At 35.1% G+C, this 24,053-nt stretch overlaps 2 protein-coding genes across 2 annotated transcripts; both read right to left on the bottom strand.

Annotated features, from left to right (window-relative positions):
• Nucleotides 1-1,280: 1,280 nt before the first annotated feature.
• ncstn (nicastrin) lies at nt 1,281-12,239 on the bottom strand. Its single transcript, XM_052535017.1, has 17 exons — nt 12,075-12,239; nt 10,709-10,810; nt 10,503-10,626; nt 10,295-10,413; nt 9,964-10,109; nt 9,732-9,882; nt 8,545-8,657; nt 8,300-8,452; nt 7,953-8,057; nt 7,574-7,651; nt 7,236-7,405; nt 6,934-7,036; nt 6,749-6,847; nt 4,183-4,285; nt 3,853-4,022; nt 2,135-2,344; nt 1,281-1,973 (listed from the first exon to the last, which is right to left on the bottom strand). Exons 1-17 carry the CDS (start codon nt 12,133-12,135, stop codon nt 1,851-1,853), a joined length of 2,130 nt encoding a protein of 709 aa, XP_052390977.1. The 5' UTR covers nt 12,136-12,239; the 3' UTR covers nt 1,281-1,850.
• Nucleotides 12,240-13,939: 1,700 nt separating this feature from the next.
• On the bottom strand, nt 13,940-21,987 carry LOC127938409 (purine nucleoside phosphorylase-like). Its single transcript, XM_052535007.1, has 6 exons — nt 21,809-21,987; nt 19,880-20,049; nt 19,709-19,812; nt 18,354-18,529; nt 16,174-16,364; nt 13,940-14,716 (listed from the first exon to the last, which is right to left on the bottom strand). Exons 1-6 carry the CDS (start codon nt 21,829-21,831, stop codon nt 14,499-14,501), a joined length of 882 nt encoding a protein of 293 aa, XP_052390967.1. The 5' UTR covers nt 21,832-21,987; the 3' UTR covers nt 13,940-14,498.
• Between the last annotated feature and the right edge of the window lie 2,066 nt (nt 21,988-24,053).

The following is a 24,053-nucleotide window of genomic DNA, read 5'->3' as shown; positions in this document are numbered from 1 at the left end:
TGAGGTTGCTAGGATGTGGGTGGTTGTCAGGGTGTGGCTATGGGGTTGCTAGGATGTGGGTGGTTGTCAGGGTGTGGCTATGGGGTTGCTAGGATGTGGGTGGTTGTCAGGGTGTTGCAATGAGGTTGCTAGGATGTGAGTGGTTGTCAGGGTGTCGCTATGAGGTTGCTAGGATGTGGGTGTTTGTCAGGGTGTGGCTATGGGGTTGCTAGGATGTGGGTGGTTGTCAGGGTGTGGCTATGGGGTTGCTAGGATGTGGGTGATTGTCAGGGCATTGCTATGGGGTTGCTAGGATGTGAGTGGTTGTCAGGGTGTCGCTATGGGGTTGCTAGGATGTGGGTGATTGTCAGGGCATTGCTATGGGGTTGCTAGGATGTGGGTGTTTGTCAGGGTGTGGCTATGGGGTTGCTAGGATGTGGGTGGTTGTCAGGGTGTGGCTATGGGGTTGCTAGGATGTGGGTGGTTGTCAGGGTGTTGCTATGGGATTGCTAGGATGTGGGTGGTTGTCAGGGTGTTGCTATGATGTGGTTCGGTTGTCAGGGTGTTGCAATGAGGTTGCTAGGATGTGGGTGGTTGTCGGGGTGTGGCTATGGGATTGCTAGGATGTGGGTGGTTGTCAGGGTGTTGCAATGAGGTTGCTAGGATGTGGGTGGTTGTCAGGTTGTGGCTATGGGATTGCTAGGATGTGGGTGGTTGTCAGGGTGTTGCTATGATGTGGTTCGGTTGTCAGGGTGTTGCAATGAGGTTGCTAGGATGTGGGTGGTTGTCGGGGTGTGGCTATGGGATTGCTAGGATGTGGTTGGTTGTCAGGGTGTACTTTTAAAATATTTGTATATTATAATATTTTCATTTTATATGCAAATATTAAATCCATAAATCACATTTATGTTTATATAACACAATTATGAAACAGGTAAATTGGGACACTTTTTTTATCATTAAGATGACATAAAATATACCAATTATTCTAAATTCGCCATAAATATTGAATTATTAATATTGCAAAATATTACTAAAATATTTTTTACAATTACATTATTTTATATATAAAAAAAAAAATTTGAAAAAAAAAAATGGTTTTGAGAAATATAATAATATAATGTTATATAACATAAAAGAAATGTAAATATTTGAGACCAAGACATTTTTTTTTTTCACAAGACCGCTTTTCCTGAATGCTGCATTTGTTTTCACAATCTCTTTGAATGTATTTTAAGTTGATGAGCACAAAGTTTATTTCCAGTAATAATAACTTCATAGTTTAAGCAGACATAGCTAAATTAAATTCTGGAAAAAAGCCATGTTTATTCAGGTTTTCAAGGCATCAGTTTCACAGAGAAAAAACAGTGACATCATTGATCAAACAGACAATCGCAGTTAATTTGGTTGTTTGAAGCTCCATATCTCTCTCGATGGGAAACACGAGCGATTCATCGAGGACAGTCAGTGTTCATCAGGGAGCTTATCCTGCTCGTTTACGAACAGACAGTTTTACATTCCCAAATCAAAGATCCACATCGAGATGAAGGTTTAATTAAACTCAGTAAGCTATTGCACATTCTCACTGCATTTATACTTGTTCACACACACACTTATTCTCATCTTAAACACTTAAAATCAGCTTTTAGTTTTGTGCCCGTCCATGTCATGATCACAAAAAACATCTGGAATTATATATAAAAAAAAAAAAAACACTTTCAAGACCAGTTCAGACCAGCCCAGCTAAAACCAGTGTTACAAATCCAAGAAGAATCCAGCCAGGTCTGAATAAATTAGTCGTGAACTGAAGTGTGTTTCTGTGTTAGGGAAATGCATGATGAGCAGCTGGAGATTCTGGACTCTGGATTTGTTCAGTAGGTCGTTGTGGGCGTTTCACGGGCGGAGCTAAACAGAAGCTCCGCCTTCGAGCTGATGAAGTACGTCACCAACAGAGACAGCAGCAGCACGGCCACGCCCACTCCTAGTGTTAACATCTACAGGACACAAACAAAGAGAGAAAAGTTTTTATTACTTCACTTTTAGTTATTTTAGTACATCAGATGAATCTAAACGAAAGTAGAAAAATGTTACTTTGACTAGTTTTAAATAAAGTTTGTTATATTGATTTCTGTTGTTGTTTCGTCGGCTGCTTTACCTCCAGTTCTCTGCTCGCCACCAGAAAGATGCGCGCTCGGATGCTCTTCCAGCGGGACTCGGTCCATGTGGAATAATTTCGAGAGCCGTACTCCAGAAGCTCGAAGGCAGGAGACACGGCTTTGGAGAGACGCACGGACGCTCGGACGCAGAACGGCTCACTGGTGCTGTTGACCGACGCCGGACCAGACACCCAGAAATACGAGAACAACTGAGAGAGAACAGACACAGAGCATCAGAGCAGGGCATTCTGGGAAACACAGGAGAAATCACTATTTAAAAAAATTACTTTATCATTTTTCACTTGTCCATCGCCTTATAATACATATATCCAATTTTACTCGTATACAAATATGCACATAAAATCTAAAATTATTCATATAAAAATAAACAAAACAACAAAATAACTATTTTTTTTAAATAACTTATGATTTTTTACTTGTCCACCGCCTTATATATATATATATATATATATATATATATATATATGCATACACATAAAACCGAAAATCAAGTATTTTTTTTTACTTTTCAAATTCATTTATAATTTTCAATTTGTATATAATATATATATATGCAAATAAAAACAAAAATTATTTTCTGTAAAAATAATTATTTATGAATTTATACATAACTGAAACCAGAAATGTAATAATATACAAATAAATAATAATAAAATTACATTAAAAAAATATAAAAATCAGTTCACCACCTGGGATGAAAATATATATTCCTGAGCTTGTCACATTGCATTCTGGGATTGTTTGGTCTATGTAGGATACTGCCTTAATAACATTTTGGTATGTTATTTATGAAAAACCAAATTAAGAACTTGAAGTTTGTCTAATTAGCATTTATCCGAGAAGTTAGTTAAATTAGAAAAAATCTCATAATCCTCCAGATCAGAAAGAATTAATAACTTCAAACGACAATAATTATATCAATATCATTATTTAGCCGTATATGTTTGTCATTTTTACTAACAGAAAATCTAATCTGTAAATGTATATGTAAAATCAATTTCAATATATATTTAAATCTAATTTATTTCTGTGATGCTCCGCTGTATTTTCAGCATCATTCCTCCAGTCTTCAGTGTCACATGATCTTCAGAAATCAGAATATGATGCTGATTTATTATCAGTGCTGAAACGTAATATTTTTTTGCAACCTATGATACTTTTTTCAGGATTCTTTGATGAATAATAAGTTAAATAGAAGAGCATTTATTTAAAATAGAAATAACAATCTAACAACACACAACTACACATCTTCTAACAATATACACTACAGTTCACAAGCTTGCGGTCAGTACATTTTTATTATTATTATTGTTTTTTTTAAGAAATAAAAACTTTTATTCAGCTAGGATGTGATAGCAAAGATTTATATCGTTAGAAAAGATTCATATTTGAATAAATGCTGTTCTTTTTTAACATTTTATTCATCAAAGAATCCTGAAAAAAGTATCAGTTTTAACATTGATAATTCTAATAATAAATCATCATATTAGAACGATTTCTGAAGATCACGTGACACTTTATACTGGAGTAATGATGAAGATAAATTCAGCTGTGCATCACAGAAATAAATTTGATTTTGAAGGATATTACAATAGAAACTATTATTTTATAATTTAATAACATTTTGCAATATTACTCTTTTGTTTCTGTATTTTTTGATCAAATGCATGTGTCAGTGAGAGGAAGCTTTGCTCACGTCTTTGTTCTCGGTGCTGAGCTCGCTGGGATTCTGGCACTGGCTCTCCGTGAGGTTGGTGACGGATCCCGTCAGGTTAGCCAGGATGTACTGAACGAAGCGTGTGACGCTGTGAGCGGGACCGTGGACACGAGGACCCAGACCGATGTAGAACTGAGGAGGACCAGAACCTAAAAACCACAGGAGACGCAGTCAGAAACAGTCTAGAGGTACAGCGGACTACTGATAGGACGCTCTGGTGCTTCCACTGAACAACATGATGTCATGCCGGGTCTCTGCATCCTCAGGAGACCATCAGTGCACTGTGTGTGTGTGTGTGTGTGATCTCACTCAGAATGCTGTTGACTCCTTTCTTGGTGACTTCAGGAGGCAGCAGCGAGCGAAACCAGCTGTTATTCTTCTGAATCACAAACCCATACAGCAACTGAGCCACCTGAGAGAGACACAAACAACAGCATCGCAAAAAACTCAATGCAAATGTTAAGTTCAATGTCATATCTAAAACATATTTAAAAAATGAAAAAATATTAAATTAAAAATTAACTATATATATATATATATAGAGAGAGAGAGATATATTAAATATAGATATTAATTTAATATATTTTATATTACAATACATTAAAAAAAATGCGATCGTGTATATACACACACACACACAAAAATATATACATTTAAATGCCAGTATCCTTTATATATATATAATATTTACATTTGTGTACGTACATCAAAAATATATAAACTAGGGCTGGGCGATATGGAGCAAAAAATATATCTCGATATATTTTGCTATATCTCGATATGCGATATATATCTCGATATCTTTACAGGAAAAATAACCCCCCTAAAACTACTGCAAAAACAAATATGCCAAATATTACATGTTTAGGGCCCTATGAAACGTCTTATTTTTTTCTTCACCATATGCTTTATTGTTACCTAATTCTGTGTTTTAGCATGTGTAATTATTTAAATGCATAAAAACAACTTTATTAATTTTTTCCCTTCAGAAATTCTGTGTATTTACATTTTTCTGGTTGTCAAATGAAGGCATAAAACATTTATTTAATTTATCTTTTAATTATTTAAAATTAAGCAAACTTTATTTTTTGGTAAACAAAGGGGATTTACTATTAAAAATAAAACATGGAAGAAATGTTGTGTGATTATTCCTTAAAAAAATATGTTCATTTCATTTTAATAATAGTAGTAGTGGGCTATGTACATTCTGCTGAACAATAGTAAAATATTTCTGCCAAATACTTTTATTTTGACGGGTTTACCTTTACAGTTCTGTGTATGTGATACTACAGTCTAAGATGTGATATGAGCTAGTTTTACTCAAATCAAATGGTCAGATGCTCATGAAGTGACTCTCGGTGCAGTTCTGGAGATGTTCCTCATGTGTTCACATCTTTATCAGTGATAGGAAAGACGCTGAAATCAGCGCGAGCATCACGCGCTTCCGTGTTTAATGAATGAAGACGCGCTGCTGCGCCATTCGTTAACACAGACACGCAGAACATGCAGGATTCATATTTAAATAGACTTTTCCGGGTTAATATTTGCAGATATTAGTCTATATCGCGATTTGATTTAAGTGCATGACCTACTTTTGATAATTCATTCAAAATTTAACCAATTCCGTGACATTCCGCGTTAAACTGTAAATACCGTTTTTATGACTGGATTCCGTCCGCGTTTTCTGCATCGCGGAAATCATTGGGCCCTACGTTAGACATCTGCCTTCTGTTCGTCCTACGCCTTAAAACCAAAGTATCTCCATATTATGTAGCCAGTTGTCCTTTTGTTTTTAGACTTTGTTTTTTAGACTAGTTCTATACACGCGAAGGGAGTGGGGACAAAAGCAAGGAGGCGGGGGGCGAGCGAGCGGGGGCGAGCACAGCACAGAGAAGGCAAAGAAGCAAAGTGGCGGAATCAGAATTAAATATAAACAACATATCGATATATACGATATGTCAAAATCCATATCGTGTTTAAAAAATATCTCGATATATTTTAAATATCGAGATATCGCCCACCCCTAATATAAACACATATTTATAACAAATCTATTTATTATTTTCCTATCTTGATTAATTTTGTGTAGCACTGCTTTTGCAATATTGTATGTAAACACAATCATGTTCATAAACACTTGACAAACTTGAGATTTAGTTCAGTTGAACCGAGTGAGTCACATGGAATCATGTGACTGTGTGTGTGTGTGTGTGTGTGTGTGTGAGAGAGAGAGAAAGAGAGTGCATGTGTGTGTGTGTATGAGAGTGAGTGTGTGTGTGTGTTTGATAGAGAGAGAGAGAGTGTGTGTGTGTGTATGAGAGTGAGTGTGTGTGTGTTTGATAGAGAGAGAGAGAGTGTGTGTGTATGAGAGTGAGTGTGTGTGTGTTAGAGAGAGAGAGTGTGTGTATGTGTATGAGAGTGAGTGTGTGTGTGTTTGATAGAGAGAGAGAGTGTGTATGATCAAGAGAGTGTGTGTGAGTGCGTGTGTGTGTGAGAGAGAGAGAGTGTGTGTGAGTGCGTGTGTGAGAGAGTGTGTGTGAGAGAGAGAGTGTGTGAGTGTGTGTGTGTGTGAGAGAGTGTATTTGAGAGAGAGAGAGTGTGTGTGTGAGTGTGTGTGTGTGTGTGTGTATAATGACATGGGTATGACACAGGTATTATAAGGAGAGGGTGACTTATGAGGACATAACCCATGTCCCCCTTTGTCAGAGTGTGTGAGTGTGTGTGAGAGAGAGAGTGTATTTGAGAGAGAGAGTGTGTGTGTGTGTGTGAGTGAGAGAGAGAGAGAGAGAGAGAGAGACAGAGAGAGAGAGAGAGAGTGTGTGTGTGTGTGTGTGTGTGTGTGTGTGTGTGTGTCTGTGCTGGTCATGTGACTCACAGTCTTGGGGTCGGCGGTGATGTTGTTCAGGTTGCTCTCGTTTCCTCCGGCCTGCACGTAGAGTGAGCGAGCGACTAGCGTGGCCACTTCAGCCAGAGACTGAGAGAGGAAGGAGAGCTGGGATGAGTTTGAGCGCACTGACCCTGATCACAGCACATCAACACATCAGCAGAGGTCACACACACCTTGGCTGCGTCCGTCTCGTACACCAGCTGCTCGTCTGGAGTCAAGCCGGGAGGATACATCACGTTCAGGTTCTCTGCGTCGTCGTACATGCTCTCGTAGTATCTGTGTCAGGGACAGACGACAAAATACACCATAAATGTGTCATCCGCAGGACGTCAACTCAAGTATTTAATCCTTGATATCAAAGTTATAAACTGTTTCAGATTGACTCACACTTTACGCCAGAATATGACGTGACAGATCAGAATAAGACATTCAAGCATTAAAAAAACTAAGTGACAGTCTGATTCTGATTGGACACCTGTTGATGAATGATGTGTTGTGGTCTGTCAGCACCAGGCCTGGGATCTGTCTCTCTCGCAGGAAGCGCTGGAAGGACGAGGGCGGCAACGGCTGACTGACCGACGGATGATCCACTGTGAGCTTCAGACCAGCAGCAGCTGACCGCATCCTGTCCATCATCTCCAACACCTGAGAGAGAGAGAGAGAGAGAGAGAGAGAGAGGGAGAGAGAATGCATGAGAGAGAGAGAGAGAGAGAGAGAGAGGGCGGGCGAGATAATGTGTGAGGGAAGAGAGAGAGAGGGCGGGCGAGATAATGCATGAGAGAAGAGAGAGAGCTTTCTCTCCTCTTCACTCACCTCTGTGTCCACACTGTTGTTTTGGCGGGATATGGGGTCAGAGTGCATCCAGAGGCTCCGCCCACTGTGCAGGCCGACCTATGAAAACACAGGAAACCTGTTACCAACATGCAGCATCTCAAACGACAAATATTCGAAACAGGCAAAAGCCAACTTCACGTAACTTCAGAGAGAAACTTATGACAGAGCAGATCATGTTCAATATTAGACTAAACACTGCATTTCTCTATCACTTAATCAAAACATTTCTATTCATGTGGCTTTTTTGAAATCAGTTATTTGACACCATGACATTGTTTTTTATTCTATAATAATATTAATTTAATATAAATAACCATAATAATAATCAAAATAAATATTCTAATAAAAGTGTTCATACCTGCCCAATTTCCAGCATGGAGTGCACATTGTCCAAGTCAATAACAAAATCGTTTCTTTTCATGTCATACACCATTTTTGAGCTGCCAATGTAGTCAAAGGCTTCCTATGAGAGAGAAGGAGAGCTTGTAAAAATATATAAAACTGTAATAAAATACAAAAAACAGATGCTTACTCATACTAGTGTACTGCACAGCATATACAACATCCAGTGATAAACAAACCAGTCACATGACCTCATTATGTTACATGTGTAACAGCGAGTGGTTACAAATGTTACTCGCATCATATTAAATCAAATTTTGCAGTTGGATTCAATAATGATTGAAGAATAATGATGATGCTGACCCCTTGGAAGAAGCTGAAGAAGATATTGCGAGTGGGCGGGGCTTGCTGAGTGACAGGATAGAGTGCTTGAATGGCGGCCAATAGGGTGACGATTCCAGACACGGTTCCTTCGGCGGCCGGAGCCTGCTCCCAGAAGAACGACCTGCCATCGAGCTGAGACACAAAAGAAGAGTGTATTGTTCACAGCTGGAGGTACATGAGCACAAATGTTAGTTTAGAATGAACATCTGGAGTCTATTCCTCACTCGTGTCGCAGCGATGACGACGCTCTCGTCGGCTGCGTGGCCCTTGGCGCTGTTGTTGAGCGGCCGAGTGGACGTCCAGACGTTAAAATCACTCAGAGGGTCACACAGGACTTCTGACAGGAGACGAGACACATGGACAGTAAGTATGATGCTCATAAACAGTCTCAGAACTATATGTGTAGGTGACGAGATTTCCTCTGTCTATATGGAATCTATAATGGAAGTTTTATTTACAAAATGTTTTTCACTAACAGAAAGTGCATGGATTAATAAAATAAAATATAATAATAATAAAAATAATGCTGAATGTTCTTGAAGGTTCCTGCTTTTTTCAGAAAGGATATTATGACAAGTAGTAGTTGACCGATATATCAGCCGATATTTAGAATTTTTGGGGACTTTTATTTTGACGGTGTACCTGAGCACACACAGCACGCAAAAGTATTATAACAAATGCTTTTATATTATTAGGCAAACATTAGAATGCTTTCTCGCTTGCCATCAGCATTTATCAAATACACATTTATATAATTTAAACCACTGATGACGAGGATTTTTAAACAATACAAATTTTTTTTTACACAATGTCTAACTCATAAAAATTTTTTAGAGCTTAAAATAATTTGATAAATAAATATTATTTTTAAAAATGCCCTCGCTGTTCAAAGATTTTATTGATTTCAAGACTTTTCCAGGTCTAGAAATCTTTTATCTTAGTACCATTGAAATACTATTAGAATTACTATCTATATTTTAGTTGTTAGCTTTTTTATATATATTTTTTTCTTATTTTTATGATATCATTTTAACTTAAGTTAAAGTTTTAGTAATTTTGATGTGCGTTTTTGTCATTGTTATTTTTTTTTAAATGATGTTTGTATAGGTTTTATTAATTTTTATAGTACTTAAGCTTAAACAAAAAAAAAATTGTTCCTAACTAAAACAGTTTTTATTTTAATTTACTTAATTTTTCTAAAAAAAAAAAAATTAAAAAAAAAACTATATATATATATATATATATATATATATATATAATTAGATTATAGAGCTTATATTTTTTTTTCTCATTTTAAGCCTCAATTTTGATACATTTCTCAAAAAAAAAGACTTCTTATCTTTCATTATTTCATAGTTTGCTTTGTGTCTAATGATGATGATGATGATGATGATGATGTGTGTGTGTGTACCTGGGTTGATGCTGAACCGGTTCTGCAGGTCTGTGCGTCTCATGCAGGTCACGGTGTCGGTCACAGCATGCATGTGTGAGAAGAGCTGCATGGCACACAGCGGATACTGAGGAGCGCTTCCGTTCACACGCTGGTTATGATCCTCGTAACACTGCAAACACACACACACACCTGTCATACAGCGCTGTGATGAACACACACACACACACGAGAGAGAGAGAGAGAGACACACCTTACGGATGACCTGAGTCTGATTCTCATCTTTCAGAGCAAACACGGGGAAAGCGAAGTCTTCGTAGGACAGTCCGTTCCCGAAGGGATTCCACACGGTCACGTTACAGTTCGCCAGATCAGGGCCATAATTCTCACTGTACACACCTGAAGCACGAGGAAACACAATCACACACAGATGTGGGAAAGTGTTGTGACTGCTCAGCGTTTCTTCACTTTTCCCCATTCTATCTCTATTTCTCCAAAAGTTCAATCTATCCCCACTTAGTGTTTTTGTTTCACTCCTGGTCACACACGGTCACACACACACACACACTCTCTCTCTCTCTCACCTGTGTTCTGGTTGGGGCAGGTCGTGTGAGGTGAGAAATTATCAGCAAGTCCTGTTTTTGAGACGATCACAGCCACTCCAGCCACTCTGGAGGAGTTCTTCATCCTCATCATGACCGACCTGCAGGAGAAACACATCAGATCAGACACACACACACACACACACACACACACACACACACACACACACACAGACAGACGTCACAGCACCTGTTGAAGAAGGCCGTCTCCAGGATCACCATGTACGGAGGATGTGGTCCCGAGCTGAGGATCCAGTCCAGGTCTGACTCGGTCTCCAGCACATGAAGGACTCCTGTATCTCCTGACATAGACGCTGAGAGACGAATAAAACACTGTACATCACAGCGATCCGAACACAGAGATTGAAACGCACCGCAGGATAATGCATGACTCACACTGGCAGCCGATCTGATGCGTGGCGTTCAGCAGCCGGACACAAGGAACCGTCTGATTGAGTTCCACATAGATCTTCTGTTCCACTGAGCTGGAGCACACGCCTGCAGCAGCAGAGACACACAGATCACATGACTCACGTCTGCTGACCACGAGCACAGTATTATTACTCACGCTGATCTCTTTTTGCACTAAAATGTGTTCTGCTTTTCACACTGATTCAAACTAAACTGAACTATTTTGACTGTGTAAAATATACAAAATTAATAAAGTATAAAAATTACTTGGAATAATTCGTGGGCATGAAGGTGTCAGGTGTGATGCCATTTTTTTTTTTTTTTTACATAAATGTTATATCACTATCTTTGATAAAATAAAAACTATTTATTTATGCATTTATATATTTATTTGCCACTGAAAGAGCCATATTTTTAATTAAAATATGCTTATTTTATATTATATTTAATATTTATTTTACTTCAGTAAAAAAATAAAAATAATAATAATAAGTTCAGACAAAAACCTAAAAAAATTTTTTATATATGATGGTATAAAAATATTGAAAATATCAATAGCCACTATTTGACCTACTTGTATATTAAAGGCAAAAATATTAAAACCATTGTTGTAATAAACTTTACCTCTTAAGTTTTAGATTTCATCTCAAGTTAAAATTATAGACAAAAAAAAAACATGCCAAAATATGTTTACAGACAGATCTGACCATGCTATAAGGAAAAGACAAAGTAAGAGACAGATTAATCATTTATTTCTAACAGAAAAAAAACCCATCAGATCTCAATAACTCAGTAAACATTTTTAATAAAATGTTGAAATGTAAAACCCATTGTTCTCACTTACATTATGAAATATGCCTTTAAAAAGTTAGAATTCATGATCATTTATTTCTTATGATTTTATATTTTAGATAAAATATCAGCCAGCATCTTTCAAAGCTCGATTTACCTGAAGTTACAATAAACAAATATAATTGACATTTATTTTTTCTAAATTACTTTCCTATCCTATCATATTGAAGATGATGAAATCATGATTTTATGAGGTGTTTAATTTGTAAACTCACGGTAATACCAATAAAACACGATCATAATGATTCATCACGGTATTAACAAGAATATAATCACGGTACAAAAACATGATTAGACTCGGTCAGTCCTAGTTCTAGTTCGGTCAGTCCTAGTTCTACAGTAGATTAAGATCATTCTACTATTATTATGATGTAAAATCTATGTAAACGAGTTATTTCATTAAATAATTCATTCCAGGCCTGAGCGAGAGAACAATATTGGTCATCTCGTAACCGCGCAAAAGCACAATTCGACATTAAATACTCGTATTTATACTCACATGTGTAGAATAAAGCAGGGATTAGAAGTTTAACGCAGATTATTGATATTAAATCTTTCATCTTCCTTGTTTACAGATCAGCCGTGTCGAGCTGAGGCAGATTTCTTGTTTTCTTCCGGTTCCGGTTCCGGCTCGGCGCGTGAGACTAGATGCTCCACAGCGACACCCGCCGGCGGCGCCGCGCTATTACAGCACGCGTTTACGGATTACAAAAGGATGACTATTTTAACACACATACAGATTTGTTTGATTTCTTTCCTAAAATACAATGACTGCTCTAAAATATAATACATCAGTGTTTCAGAAGATAAGGATTAGGTCACATGCTTGTTTTATTTTCTATATGGGTTTTAAGGGTATATTAATTCATGGATTATGTATTATACCACATATATATGGCACATAACACAATAAAGTCCTGAGACATGATACACATGCCTTGGTTTTATTTAGAGGAATACAGATGGATACAGTCACAGTAAACTATAATCACGTCACGATTCGATTCTGATCTCACCATACAATATTACTGTGTGGAAATGAACTAATTAGGCTTGGACTCAATGCACAGGACAACTGTGAGCCCAGAAAAATAAAAATATTCATGAGTATGAAGCTACTTGGAGTTTAACGTCCTAATTAAACTATGGCCTAATCCTTAGTCCCCTGTCTGTGAAACCAGGCGTATATATAGAAGTTCTCTCATGCAGTATTTGCTGATTTAATGCTGATATAATTAGTTTTTAGCTGTGATTTTATTTGTTTTGACCTGATGTTGTAAAGCACAGTGGTCAACCAGGAGCTCGTCCACTTTCTGCAGGAGTTGACTCACTTGTTTCCTCTCCTGAGGAAAAAGTGATCATGTCAAATCAAAGTATCAAGCAAAATAACAATCCTGCATCTTGACAAAAATAAGCATTCAAAGTGAATTAACTTACAATCTGCAAAAGAGTTGATGCAGCACAAAAAGTCATGTGTAAAGAAGGATTTTAGTTCTTATAGCCCTGTGTTTGCGTTCAGTGTTGTCCAGTATTGTCTATGTAAAGGTGCTTTCTTTTCTCCTGTGCACCTTGATTTCTTTCATAGCTCATGTTAGATGCTCTGCTTACAACAGAACAAACAGCTGGAAGCTGGCTCTGATTCAGACAGGAATCATGTGTTTGTCCGAATATAAACACTTATTATAGGTGTACTCTCGTGATTCAGGACAAGCTAAAAACACGGTTTGGAAAATGGATTCATGATGTACTCACTTATTATATACATTTTTCTACATTTTGAGCACAAACAAAGTCACGGACCGCAGCTCTGATTGGTTGTTTTTTTACCTGGAGCGATTGAGTTTCTGCAAATGGCAATAGGACACTGGGAGGAGCCAGAGGAGCTTGATTTTTACACAGATTATCTGTCTCATATTCTACTGTCAGGACATAATGACAGGTTTAATAAATATGTAAAAAATATATTTTTACAAAAGTTACCTACAGCAGCTTTAAAGGAGTTTTTTTTTCTTTAAGTCCCCACTAAAACCACTAGAGGGAGACAGTGAGTCTGTTTCAGAGATGAACTGACGTCACTGATCGTTTGCGTACAGGTCTGATCATTTACATATTTTCTATCATATGCCAAATGTGCAGGTCTTTTGCATGCATCTATTTATTTGTTTACATTTTTAAGGCTGCAGTAAAAACAAAACTAAAAACTGAAGTCTTGAAGTGGAAAAACCTTCTAAAACCATCTCAATTAGAAAAAAAAAAACAGCTCAGAAACAGCTAAAACTAGTTGATTTAAGCAGCTAAAACAAACCATATAACGTGTTAAAAGGTAGAAAAATGACAGTAGTAAAATGTCAAACCAAGAAAACATCTGGTACAGCAACATCATTTTAATTGCATTGAAGCAGATCATAGAAAAACCATGAAACCCAAAGCTTGAAGTGCAATTTCTAAATTCAGGTCAATAAAATATATGTTTTTGGGAAAAGTGCTGGTTAAAGTCAGTAAAACAGTAAATCAGGTCTTAAAACTGACACACAAAACTCTATCATTTAGTGCAATTTAAAACAACTTCAAAACCTTACAGTTTCAGCTCGTTTACATAAATAGTTTGCATAAATACAGTCATCTTTACCTTCACTACACCTCACAGCGAATTCAGTAACAGTGCTTCTTTATAAAAGTATTTTCTTCATAAATTGTCCTTTAACTTATAGGTTTTAAATAAATCACGTTTAAGACGTTTTTTGGAGACAATAAATACACATTAAAACAGTAACTTCTAAAGTAACTTCTGGTGATGACAGGAGAAAATGTTCCCAAAACGCTTTGTCCCTGAAATGTAAACATAGTAAGGGAGAAACCGACGTATATGACTAGCATTCTAGCGTGTAGCGATGTGCGTGTGGATGTGTTGGCTGTCAGTGCTTTAGTGTTGGTTGTTTGACAGCTGCATGCGGGAGACCATGGTGGAGACCAGTTTCTCCATCTGCTGCGCTCTCAGTTCCCCCGTCTGCAGAACCTCCTCGTGATTGGCTTTCTTCTCGCTGTCATAATCCATCACCACCTGATTGGTGATCAGAGACAGAGCCACGACCCTCATCCCACAGTGACGCGCCACGATCACCTCGTGAACCGTGCTCATGCCTTAAAACACACACACACATGTTTGTTTTAGTGTAAAGTGTGTTGATCCCATAGGTGTAATGGTTTTTATTCTGTACAAACTGTATATTCTATGGCCCTTCACCAACCCTACACCTAACCCTAACCCTCACAGGAAACTTTGTGCATTTTTACTTTCTCAAAAAAACTCATTCTGTATGATTTATAAGCGTTTTGAAAAATGGGGACATGGGTTATGTCCTCATAAGTCACCCTCTCCTTGTAATACCTGTGTCATACCCATGTCATTATATATAAAATATATATAATTATATTTTTATTAATTTTTCAACATAAAATACAAAATGATTACATCTTCTCCACCTGAACTTATAATGTTAATATAATGATAATACATATATTATATACTATTTTAAATGTTTATTTTGTTATACTATTTAAAGATCAATACAAAATACAGAACAATAACATTCTCAACTGAACATATATACCCATATTTTCCGGACTATAAGTCACACTTTTTTTCATAGTTTGGCTGGTCCTGCGACTTATAGTCAGGTGCAACTTATTTATCAAAATTAATTTGACATGAACCAATAGAAAACATTACCGTCTCCGGCCACCAGAGGGCGCTCTATGCTGCTCAGTTCTCCTGTAGTCTACACTGAAGACATACAGCGCCCTCTGGCGGCTGGAGACGGTAATGTAAACTCTTGGTTCTAAATAAATGCGACTTATATATGTTTTTTCCTCATCATGACGTATTTTTGGACTGATGCGACTTATAGTCCGAAAAATACAGGTAATAATATTTAAAGTAATAATAATATTAATTATAAATAATATACAAAAAGTTTATATTAACATTAATTATTAATAATTTCTATTCTATTTTTTGTTGAATTATATTTTGTTATACTATCAAAAGAATCAACACAAAATATAGAAAGATTACAAGTCTCCCAATCAAACATTTCTAATGAAGTTAAATTAATAAAAATGTGTAACATTATTTACATAACATTAATTTTAATACTTATTCCTTTGTTCAATTAAATTTTTTTTTATCTGAATATCCGAAGTATCAACAAAAAAGGCAGACTGCAACTTTCCATCCTCAACATATAAAATATTAATTATAATAATAATAATAATAAATTATTTATTAATTTAAACTATCCTCCTTTTTAGAAATCCATTTGAATTAAATTGGGTTGTACTATCCAAGTATAATAAAAATATATACAAGTCTGTTATAATCAGTATCTGTTATTATTTATAATAAAAAACGAGCTCACGTCAGTGGAAAAGGTTGTTATTTTAATGGAGAACTATGAATGTCTTCTGGCTAATTTAGCACATGTATCATTAATGTGCACTGTCCCTGTCAGATAAACCTGAAATAAACATGTAACAATGAAATAGAATAGAATAGAGAGCGTGCACAGCTGAATCAGTGAGAATAGATCAGGACTCACCCACGGCGTCGACTCCGAGGAAGTGCAGCATTTTACTTTCGGCGACGGTTTCGAAGGACGGGCCGCCCACGGCGCTGTACACACCTTCCTGCATGAAGGAGGAGTAATCCAGCTCCGCTGCGACCGTGTGAGCCAGCTGCTGCAGATCACGGTCATACGCATCCGACATACACGGGAACCGCTCACCAAACCTGAGAAACACATCAAGTACCTTACAAATCATCATCTGAAGTTATGTCCACGGTTATGATTTATATACCCGTATTTTCCAGAATATAAGTCACACTTTTTGTCATAGTTTGGCTGGTCCTGCGACTTATAGTCAGGTGCGACTTACTTATACAAATTAATTTGACACGAACCAATAGAAAAAATTACCGTCTCCAGCCGCCAGAGGGTGCTCTATGCTGCTCTGTTCTTCTGTAGTCTACACTGAAGACATAGAGCGCCCTCTCGTGGCTGGAGACGGTAATGTTTTCTCTTGGTTCTAAATAAATGTGACTTATAGTCCAGTGCGACTTATATATGTTTTTTTTCTCGTCATGACGTATTTTTGGATTGATGCGACTTATACTTAAATTCGACTTATAGTCTGAAAAATACGATACACACTACAGTGGATCCAAAGGATTTGAATGTTTTCACAGGAGTGTCTTCTGCTCATCAAGGCTGCATTTATTTGATCAAAAACACAGGAACAAATTTTAATATTGTGAAATATTATTACTATTTAAAATAACTGTGAGTATCTGATTAACTGTAATTTACTTCTGTGATGCACACATGTATTTTCAGCATCATTCCTCCAGTCTTCAGTGTCACATGATCTTCAGAAATCAGAATAATATGCTGATTTATTATCAGTGTATATTTTTTCCGGATTCTTTGATAAATAAAAAGTTAAAAAGAAGAACATTTATTTAAAATATAAATCATTTCTTGCAAACCGTTCAAAGGTTTCCGGTGAGTACATTTTTATTCTGTCTTTCTTTTTTTTTAAAGAAATTAAAACTTTTATTCAAAAAGGATGTGTTAAATTGTTAAGAAATGATATTTAGTGATTTTTAGAATTGAATATTTATATTTTGAATAAATGCTGTTCTTTTTAACTTGTTATTCATCAAAGAATCCTGAAAAAAGTATCAGTTTCCCAAAAAATATTTTGCAGCACAACATTAATAATTCTAATAATAAATCATCATATAAGAAGGATTTCTGAAGATCATGTGACACTTCATACTGGAGTAATGATGATGGAAATTCAGCTTTGCATCACAGAAATAAATTATATTTTAAAGGATATTACAAAAGAAACTTTTTATTTCAGTTTCAGGTGTAGTGATTTTATTTGAGTGACAACTAAAGTTAGTTGTCAATGCAACATTTCTAATTTTTCTAACTTTTTAAGTCTCAGCATCAGTTCCCCATAATATTTATATTTTACTATTAGCTTTATTTTATTTTAGCACAAGTCATTAAAAAAATCTATAGGGCTTTTGTTTTAGTTTAGTTTAGTATAATTTCATTATTATTATTATTTTTATATTCTATATAGCTTTAATGATTTTTTATTTCAGTTTATGTTCCAGCAATTTTAGCACTTCAATTTATTTAATTCAGCTGCAAAGGAAACATTTCTAAATTGCATTTTTTTTTTAAAGTTACGGTCTTTCATCTAATATTTTGTATTTATTATTTCATCTTTATTTTAATTAGCAAAAATTATTATTATTATTATAAAGTTTTGATAATTTCATCATATGCTTTTGCCTGTTTTTATTTTATTTTTACATAGCTTTAATTTAATTTAATTTAATTTTCTTTCTTTTGTAATTTTTGTACTTCAACATAAACGTATTTAATTTAGTTTCCAATGCAACATTTTTACATTTTAAGATTGAGTCTTTTCATCTAATATTTACATTTTATTTCAATTAGCAAAAAATATTCATATTATTATTTTTATTATTATTAAGTTTTGATGATTTCATCATACGCTTCTCTATTCTTTTATTTTAACATAGCTTTATTTTATTTCAATGTTTAATAGTTAGTTTTAGTTAACCCTTTCCACTCTACTCTCATCATGTTTGAGTAACTTGTCATTTTTATTAGGGTTTTTTATGTTCCTGTGCAGCTTGATAACATGGTAATGAATGAATGGCATCAGGTAATCTCACCTGTCGTCGTTGCGCCCCACCAGCGGGTTGTTTCCAGCGAATCCTGGAATATTGATGTGGTCCTTTATGACCATGATGTCTCCCACTTTAAAGTCCGGGTTGAGTCCTCCAGCGGCGTTGGTCAGGATGACCGTCTTCACCCCCATCAGCTTAAACACACGCATCGGCATCGTGGTCTACAAAACCAGATTCCAGCTCAAACTCAACAAACATACCATGCATCGGGAGGATATTTAGCAGGTTTGTACTCTGATGATATTATTCTCAGTGGAGCTGAACTAGAGATGATTGTGTAACGTGCAAAGTTTGTGTTTTATCAATAAAGACATCGTAAAATCGCCACTGGTGTTTACATTCAGCAAACACTGATCATAATCTGTGAGTTATTAATGATAGCACAGTTCCTCGTCTCAAACTTACTCAAACACTGTAAACTTGTTCAACTAATGCTTTTTAAACATATGCTTTTTTCAGAATGTCTAGAGAACAATGTGCTAAATGATACAATGTAACGTTCTATTTATGTTTTCCATAACATTCGTAACAGGGCTATTACAGTAAACTGAAGATACATTTAAAAAGATTTAAAAAATTTGTACCTTGAAATAAAAAAATATATTAAAAAATATATATAAAAATTAAACTTAATTTCAGAAATTTCTTATTTTCATTTAATTTTAACGCGATGTTATAAAATAACTAAAACTAAAATAAAAAAACTACATAGACATAAAATATATATATATATATATATATATATAAAACTAATTTACACGTTTAAATATAAACTATTTTCATGTCATCTAGTTGCCAAGAAAATAATTCTAATTTAAATGTATTTTAACTGGATGTTTTAAAATAACTAAAACTAAAACTGAAATAAAAATCAATGGTAATTATATAAAAATCTAATGAATACTATATAGACTTATTTTAAATAAAAAATAAATAAAGTAAAATATAAAACCCTAAACTTATTTAATTTCAACAACTTGATGTTCTAAAATATAATAAAAAGTAAATGAATAATATAGATATAAAAAAAATGAACAGAAATATTATTATAAAAAATAATAACTAATAATGTCACAACAAAATTACTAAAACAAACTAAAAATCAATTGGAAACAGAAAATAAAAAACTAATTCAAATATTTAAAACTCTCTCTCTCTATATATATATATAATATTATATAAATATATATAAATACAAAAAACTCTAATAGTATCTCAGTTATACTGGTTTGCATGTGAATGTTTTGAATGTTCGGAGAACTGTAATGTTTTCATAACTTAATGTGAGGATAGCAGGATGTCTGAACACATGTGAGATGAAGAGTCAGTGTGTTAATCACCTTCTGAATGGGGTATCCTTCATACAGGTGAAACCTGCCCTGCATGCAAACACACGGCTTTCCTTTAAGCGTGCCGAACACCAGCTTCCCAGCGTGACCGGGAACTACAGAAAACACGGTTAGAGTCAGTCTGGAGATGATTTCAGCACACAGAACGTCGTCTGAACTCACCGGTGCTCTGAGGGAAGCTCGGGATGTCGCTGTAGTTGATGAACAGCTGATCTTTCAGCATCTCTGCCAGTCCTCCGAGACCTGAGCCGCACACGATCCCCAGCAGGGGGCGCACTGGGGCCTGAGCCAGCAGCCAATCAGCTGTGGCCTTACACTCCTCATAACTGCACCTGGAGGAGAGCAGAGAGGGTCATGTGATCTCTAGTGAAATAAGGGCTCATTGAATCTCATTTGCTATCATTGCCTTCTTTCTCATTTAATATTTTCAAAACAATAAATCATGTGTTCAGTCTGACTTCCTCATCTGAGCTCAATCTGATTAAATAAAACACTGGACACTGGAAAACAGAGGCTGGATTAGTCTGATTAGTGCGCAGATGAACGGTTCAGCTCATGACTCACATGGGAAACCCCCCGAATCACTCAGAGCTGTCACGCAATCAATATCGGAATCAATATCAATATCTGGATGTCACATCTGACTCACTTCAAGGAATATGTTTTACTTACGTTCACATTAAGTTACAAATCATTAGTTCCAAATGTTCTCTGAAAGTGTGCGTGTGAACATTCTGTTGCATCATTGTATCAGCAGACATCAGGAGAATGTTACTTTTGAATGTTACATTTAAAAAACGTTACATGTGTTTCGTTTTAGAAGAAAAACGTTCCACAAAATGACATATATTACGTTTTAAGAACATTATTAATAAATAGCTTTGGACAAACGTTCTATTAGTGTTAGTAGAATAGTGTTTGTACATCATTTGGAGAGTATGTTCTTTGTCAGATGGGTTATCCCGACTTTCATTGTGAAAAATGAATGTAATAGTTGATTGAGGGCCGATATTATGGAACGCTGTTTCTGACAAAACGGTACAAAATTAAAAAAGATAGTTGCGACTTTTTATCTCACAATTCTCACAATAGTGAGTTATAATGAGAAATAAAGTTTAAATTCTGAGAAATAAAGTCAGAATTACAAGATATGAACTCAGAATTTTGAGTTTATATCTCGCATTTGTAACTTGTGACTTTACAACACGCAGTTATTAAGAGATATAAACTCGAAATACTGAAAATCTGAGAACATATCAGTCTTTTTTGGGACTTTATAATTCGACGGTTGTGAGGTTGTATTTCACAATTCTGAATTACATTCAGTTGAATTGAAAGTCAGAATTGTGAGAAAAAAAGTTGCAATAAACTTTTTTATTTTTAATTCAGTGGTGGAAACGGTCTTCCATACCTGATACCGTTCCTTATATATAAATAATAAATATGTAGTTAATGATGCATAGTTGCAAAACAGTTACATATTAGCAAACAGAAATTAACAAGATATTCAGAGTATTTTAGAAAGCACAGACGCTCTCCTCTCATCCTCATCATAAGGTGTCTGATCGCACTGATTGGTCCTGATAGCTGCTGAAGGCCACGCGCAGCGCGCGACACGCACCGGGTTTCCCAGCATCACACGATACACGTGCACGTGCATCTAAACACGCGAGATCGTAATCTTATTAATTCACTTTTCATCATTTCAGCTGTTATATCATGCATTACATCCAACAGTCTCAACTGTTAAGCTGCTTAAAAGAGCTTTCTTCATGTAAAACATCATGGTCATGTGACACGTGAATGTCGGATATGAGATATTATAATTGTGTCAAACCTGTTTAACAGGTTTCATCATTATCTATTTATTACGTTTAACTGTACAACTCACTGAAACGATACTCTTACAGTAGCCTACTTACTATATGATTTCTAATGTAACAACTATATTGATGACGCAATACACCACATGCGCGCGCGGTTTATGACATTTGAGATACGGAGTTAAAATCATCCACATCATCGTACAGTATAAAGCTGCTTTAATTAATTGTTTTTTGTAATGTAATGTAATTGTAATTGTAAACTTACTCTGTAGCTGAATCAGCAAACATCTCGACGCGTTTCTGAGTTTCGGTAACTTTAGTATGAAGTTGCGTGAGTCCGGTCTCCGTGCCTCTGTCTGTCTCTAGTGTTCCGCTAAACGCTGTGAATGTGTGTGGGTATGAAGAATGACCTTATAACACGCGTTTCCTCCTCCATCGGAGACTCAGTTGTGACGCGCGCGGGGGCGCGCATATCCTGGAGAGCGAGTTCTGTGACGTCATTCGCCGCACCTCTAGAACAAACGAAGCCGACACAAATGTGTCTGTTTAATGCATTTATTTACATATCTGAGCAAGTTTCACATTCGTGAGAGCAAGTCTAACTTTATGATATTTGTTGACTGTGGTAGAGAAACCACAAAACCTTTGAAAGTTTGAGATATTCATGTATTTTTGTTTATACCCTTATTCTTATTTTTATATAATGTTCATTGTTTGCATTTAAAAGAAATGTGCATTTTTATGTTAATGTTCAGTAATAATATTGACGATAATAATAACAACATTGTCCAGAAATATGTTAAGAGGTTGCATTTTGCAACACAAATATATTTCTACAAAATATTTATATTTTTAAGTTTTATGAATTTATAAGTTTTTATATATATATATATATATATATATATATATATATATATATATATATATATATATATATATATATATATATATATATATATATATATATATATATATATATAATTTATATGTATTATGGGAAATACCAAAAATTAGCATTTGAATTTTAATAGCAAATGTTCTAAGTTCATAGACTTATATATGAAATTATAACAGATCTGTTCTGCAATATATGAAAGAGAATATTAATCAGGTATTTTATGAATATTTGTATACAAAACGAGATATTCTAATGGACTGATACTAAGCATCTAATATATTTAAAACAGGCAAACATTAAGATATATTATAAACATTATAACATTAAAAACTATAAACGAGCATTTTAGTTTTTTTATATAAAATGTTTTGTATGTGTGTGTGTGTATAATGACAAAATATAACTGTTGTTTAGGAAATGCAATAAATGGCCATTTTAATTTTAATCTGGAATGTTCTATAAAATATAAAGCATGCTTACCGTGCAGCAGTGTCACACAGCGCCTCCTGCAGGTCACAGAGTTCAGCAGCAGCAGCATCACTCACTCATTCTGCATCTCAGGATGTTCTGTTCCAGCACTTCACAAACCACTGACATCCACACGTGATGAGGAAGTTTTGCAAAGTGTCTGAATAAGAACAACAACAACAACAACAACAAAAAATACAGGCTAACACCATGAGAGCATGAAAAGAAAAGCCCTTTAATTCAGCATCTGCTTTCACACCAGCACTAAAGCATCAAAGCATCATTGGAATAATAGACTTTTAGACGAATATCTCTATTGCAGTGATCATACGGATAGATTTAGGATGCATTATTTAGGTTTGAGATGAAAAAAAAATTACATGTGAAAATAGATGATGATGAATATTTATTTAGTAACTGTTAAGAATGTTACAGTGAACATTTGCTCATTCTTTGATTTCTTTTCAAATTAAAATTTAGAAAAAAATGTACTAAAAATAAACTGCATGAAGTTTAATGTTTAAAAGTTTCATATGTAATACTCAAATTTTAAATGCATATTGGAAATACAATATTTTACTGTCATCCATTTTTTTTATTTCAAAACAGGTTATATTTAAAATAAAATGAAATAATAACATAATGCAAAATATATTTGCATTATTATTGCAAAAATGATCTTGTGTGGTAACGACTCTATTTATATTATCTTTTGCAATCAATTTTTATCTTAATATTATTTTAACCTATTTGTTGTCACTTATTAATTTTATTATTTTTTTCTTTTTACAGTGCACAAGAAACAGAAAGTGGCACATTGAATTAAATGTGAAATTCTTTATGCAAATGAAAAAATCTGAAAAGTTGATACATCTTTGTAACAATTGCAACATTTGTGTTTATCAAGGGTTTCTAAGTCAGAAGTTGCCCGTTAGACGTTACAGAATATGTTTGATCATTTTTAAAATCATTGTATCATGTTCTAGGCATCAAATGATGCTTAGGTGCAGTGATCAGATGAGCTGAGGTTATGGTTATGGAAAATGGTAAAATGTATGTGAAAACTTACCAAAACTATCCACTGTGTGTGTTTTTGCGTGCATCTGAAACTGTGAAAGAAAGAAAGAAAGAAAGAAAGAAAGAA

Source organism: Carassius gibelio, chromosome A2 (assembly GCF_023724105.1).
Source record: "Carassius gibelio isolate Cgi1373 ecotype wild population from Czech Republic chromosome A2, carGib1.2-hapl.c, whole genome shotgun sequence".
Classification (NCBI taxonomy): Eukaryota; Metazoa; Chordata; class Actinopteri; order Cypriniformes; family Cyprinidae; genus Carassius; species Carassius gibelio.
This window is presented reverse-complemented; position numbering and strand designations above follow the sequence as displayed.

Bases quoted from the DNA above. Each gene is read 5' to 3' on its own strand.
- ncstn (XM_052535017.1), bottom strand. From the start codon at position 12,135: ATGAAAGATTTAATATCAATAATCTGCGTTAAACTTCTAATCCCTGCT. The intron at 8,453-8,544 runs GTGAGGAATAGA...TTTGTGTCTCAG, and splicing joins TCGTCATCGCTGCGACACGA to CTCGATGGCAGGTCGTTCTT. The intron at 7,652-7,952 runs GTATGAACACTT...GTGTTTTCATAG, and splicing joins CCATGCTGGAAATTGGGCAG to GTCGGCCTGCACAGTGGGCG.
- LOC127938409 (XM_052535007.1), bottom strand. From the start codon at position 21,831: ATGTTTGCTGATTCAGCTACAGA. The intron at 19,813-19,879 runs GTGAGTTCAGAC...TGTTTTCTGTAG, and splicing joins GAGCTTCCCTCAGAGCACCG to TTCCCGGTCACGCTGGGAAG. The intron at 14,717-16,173 runs GTGAGTCCTGAT...GTGTGTTTTAAG, and splicing joins CCTCGGAGTCGACGCCGTGG to GCATGAGCACGGTTCACGAG.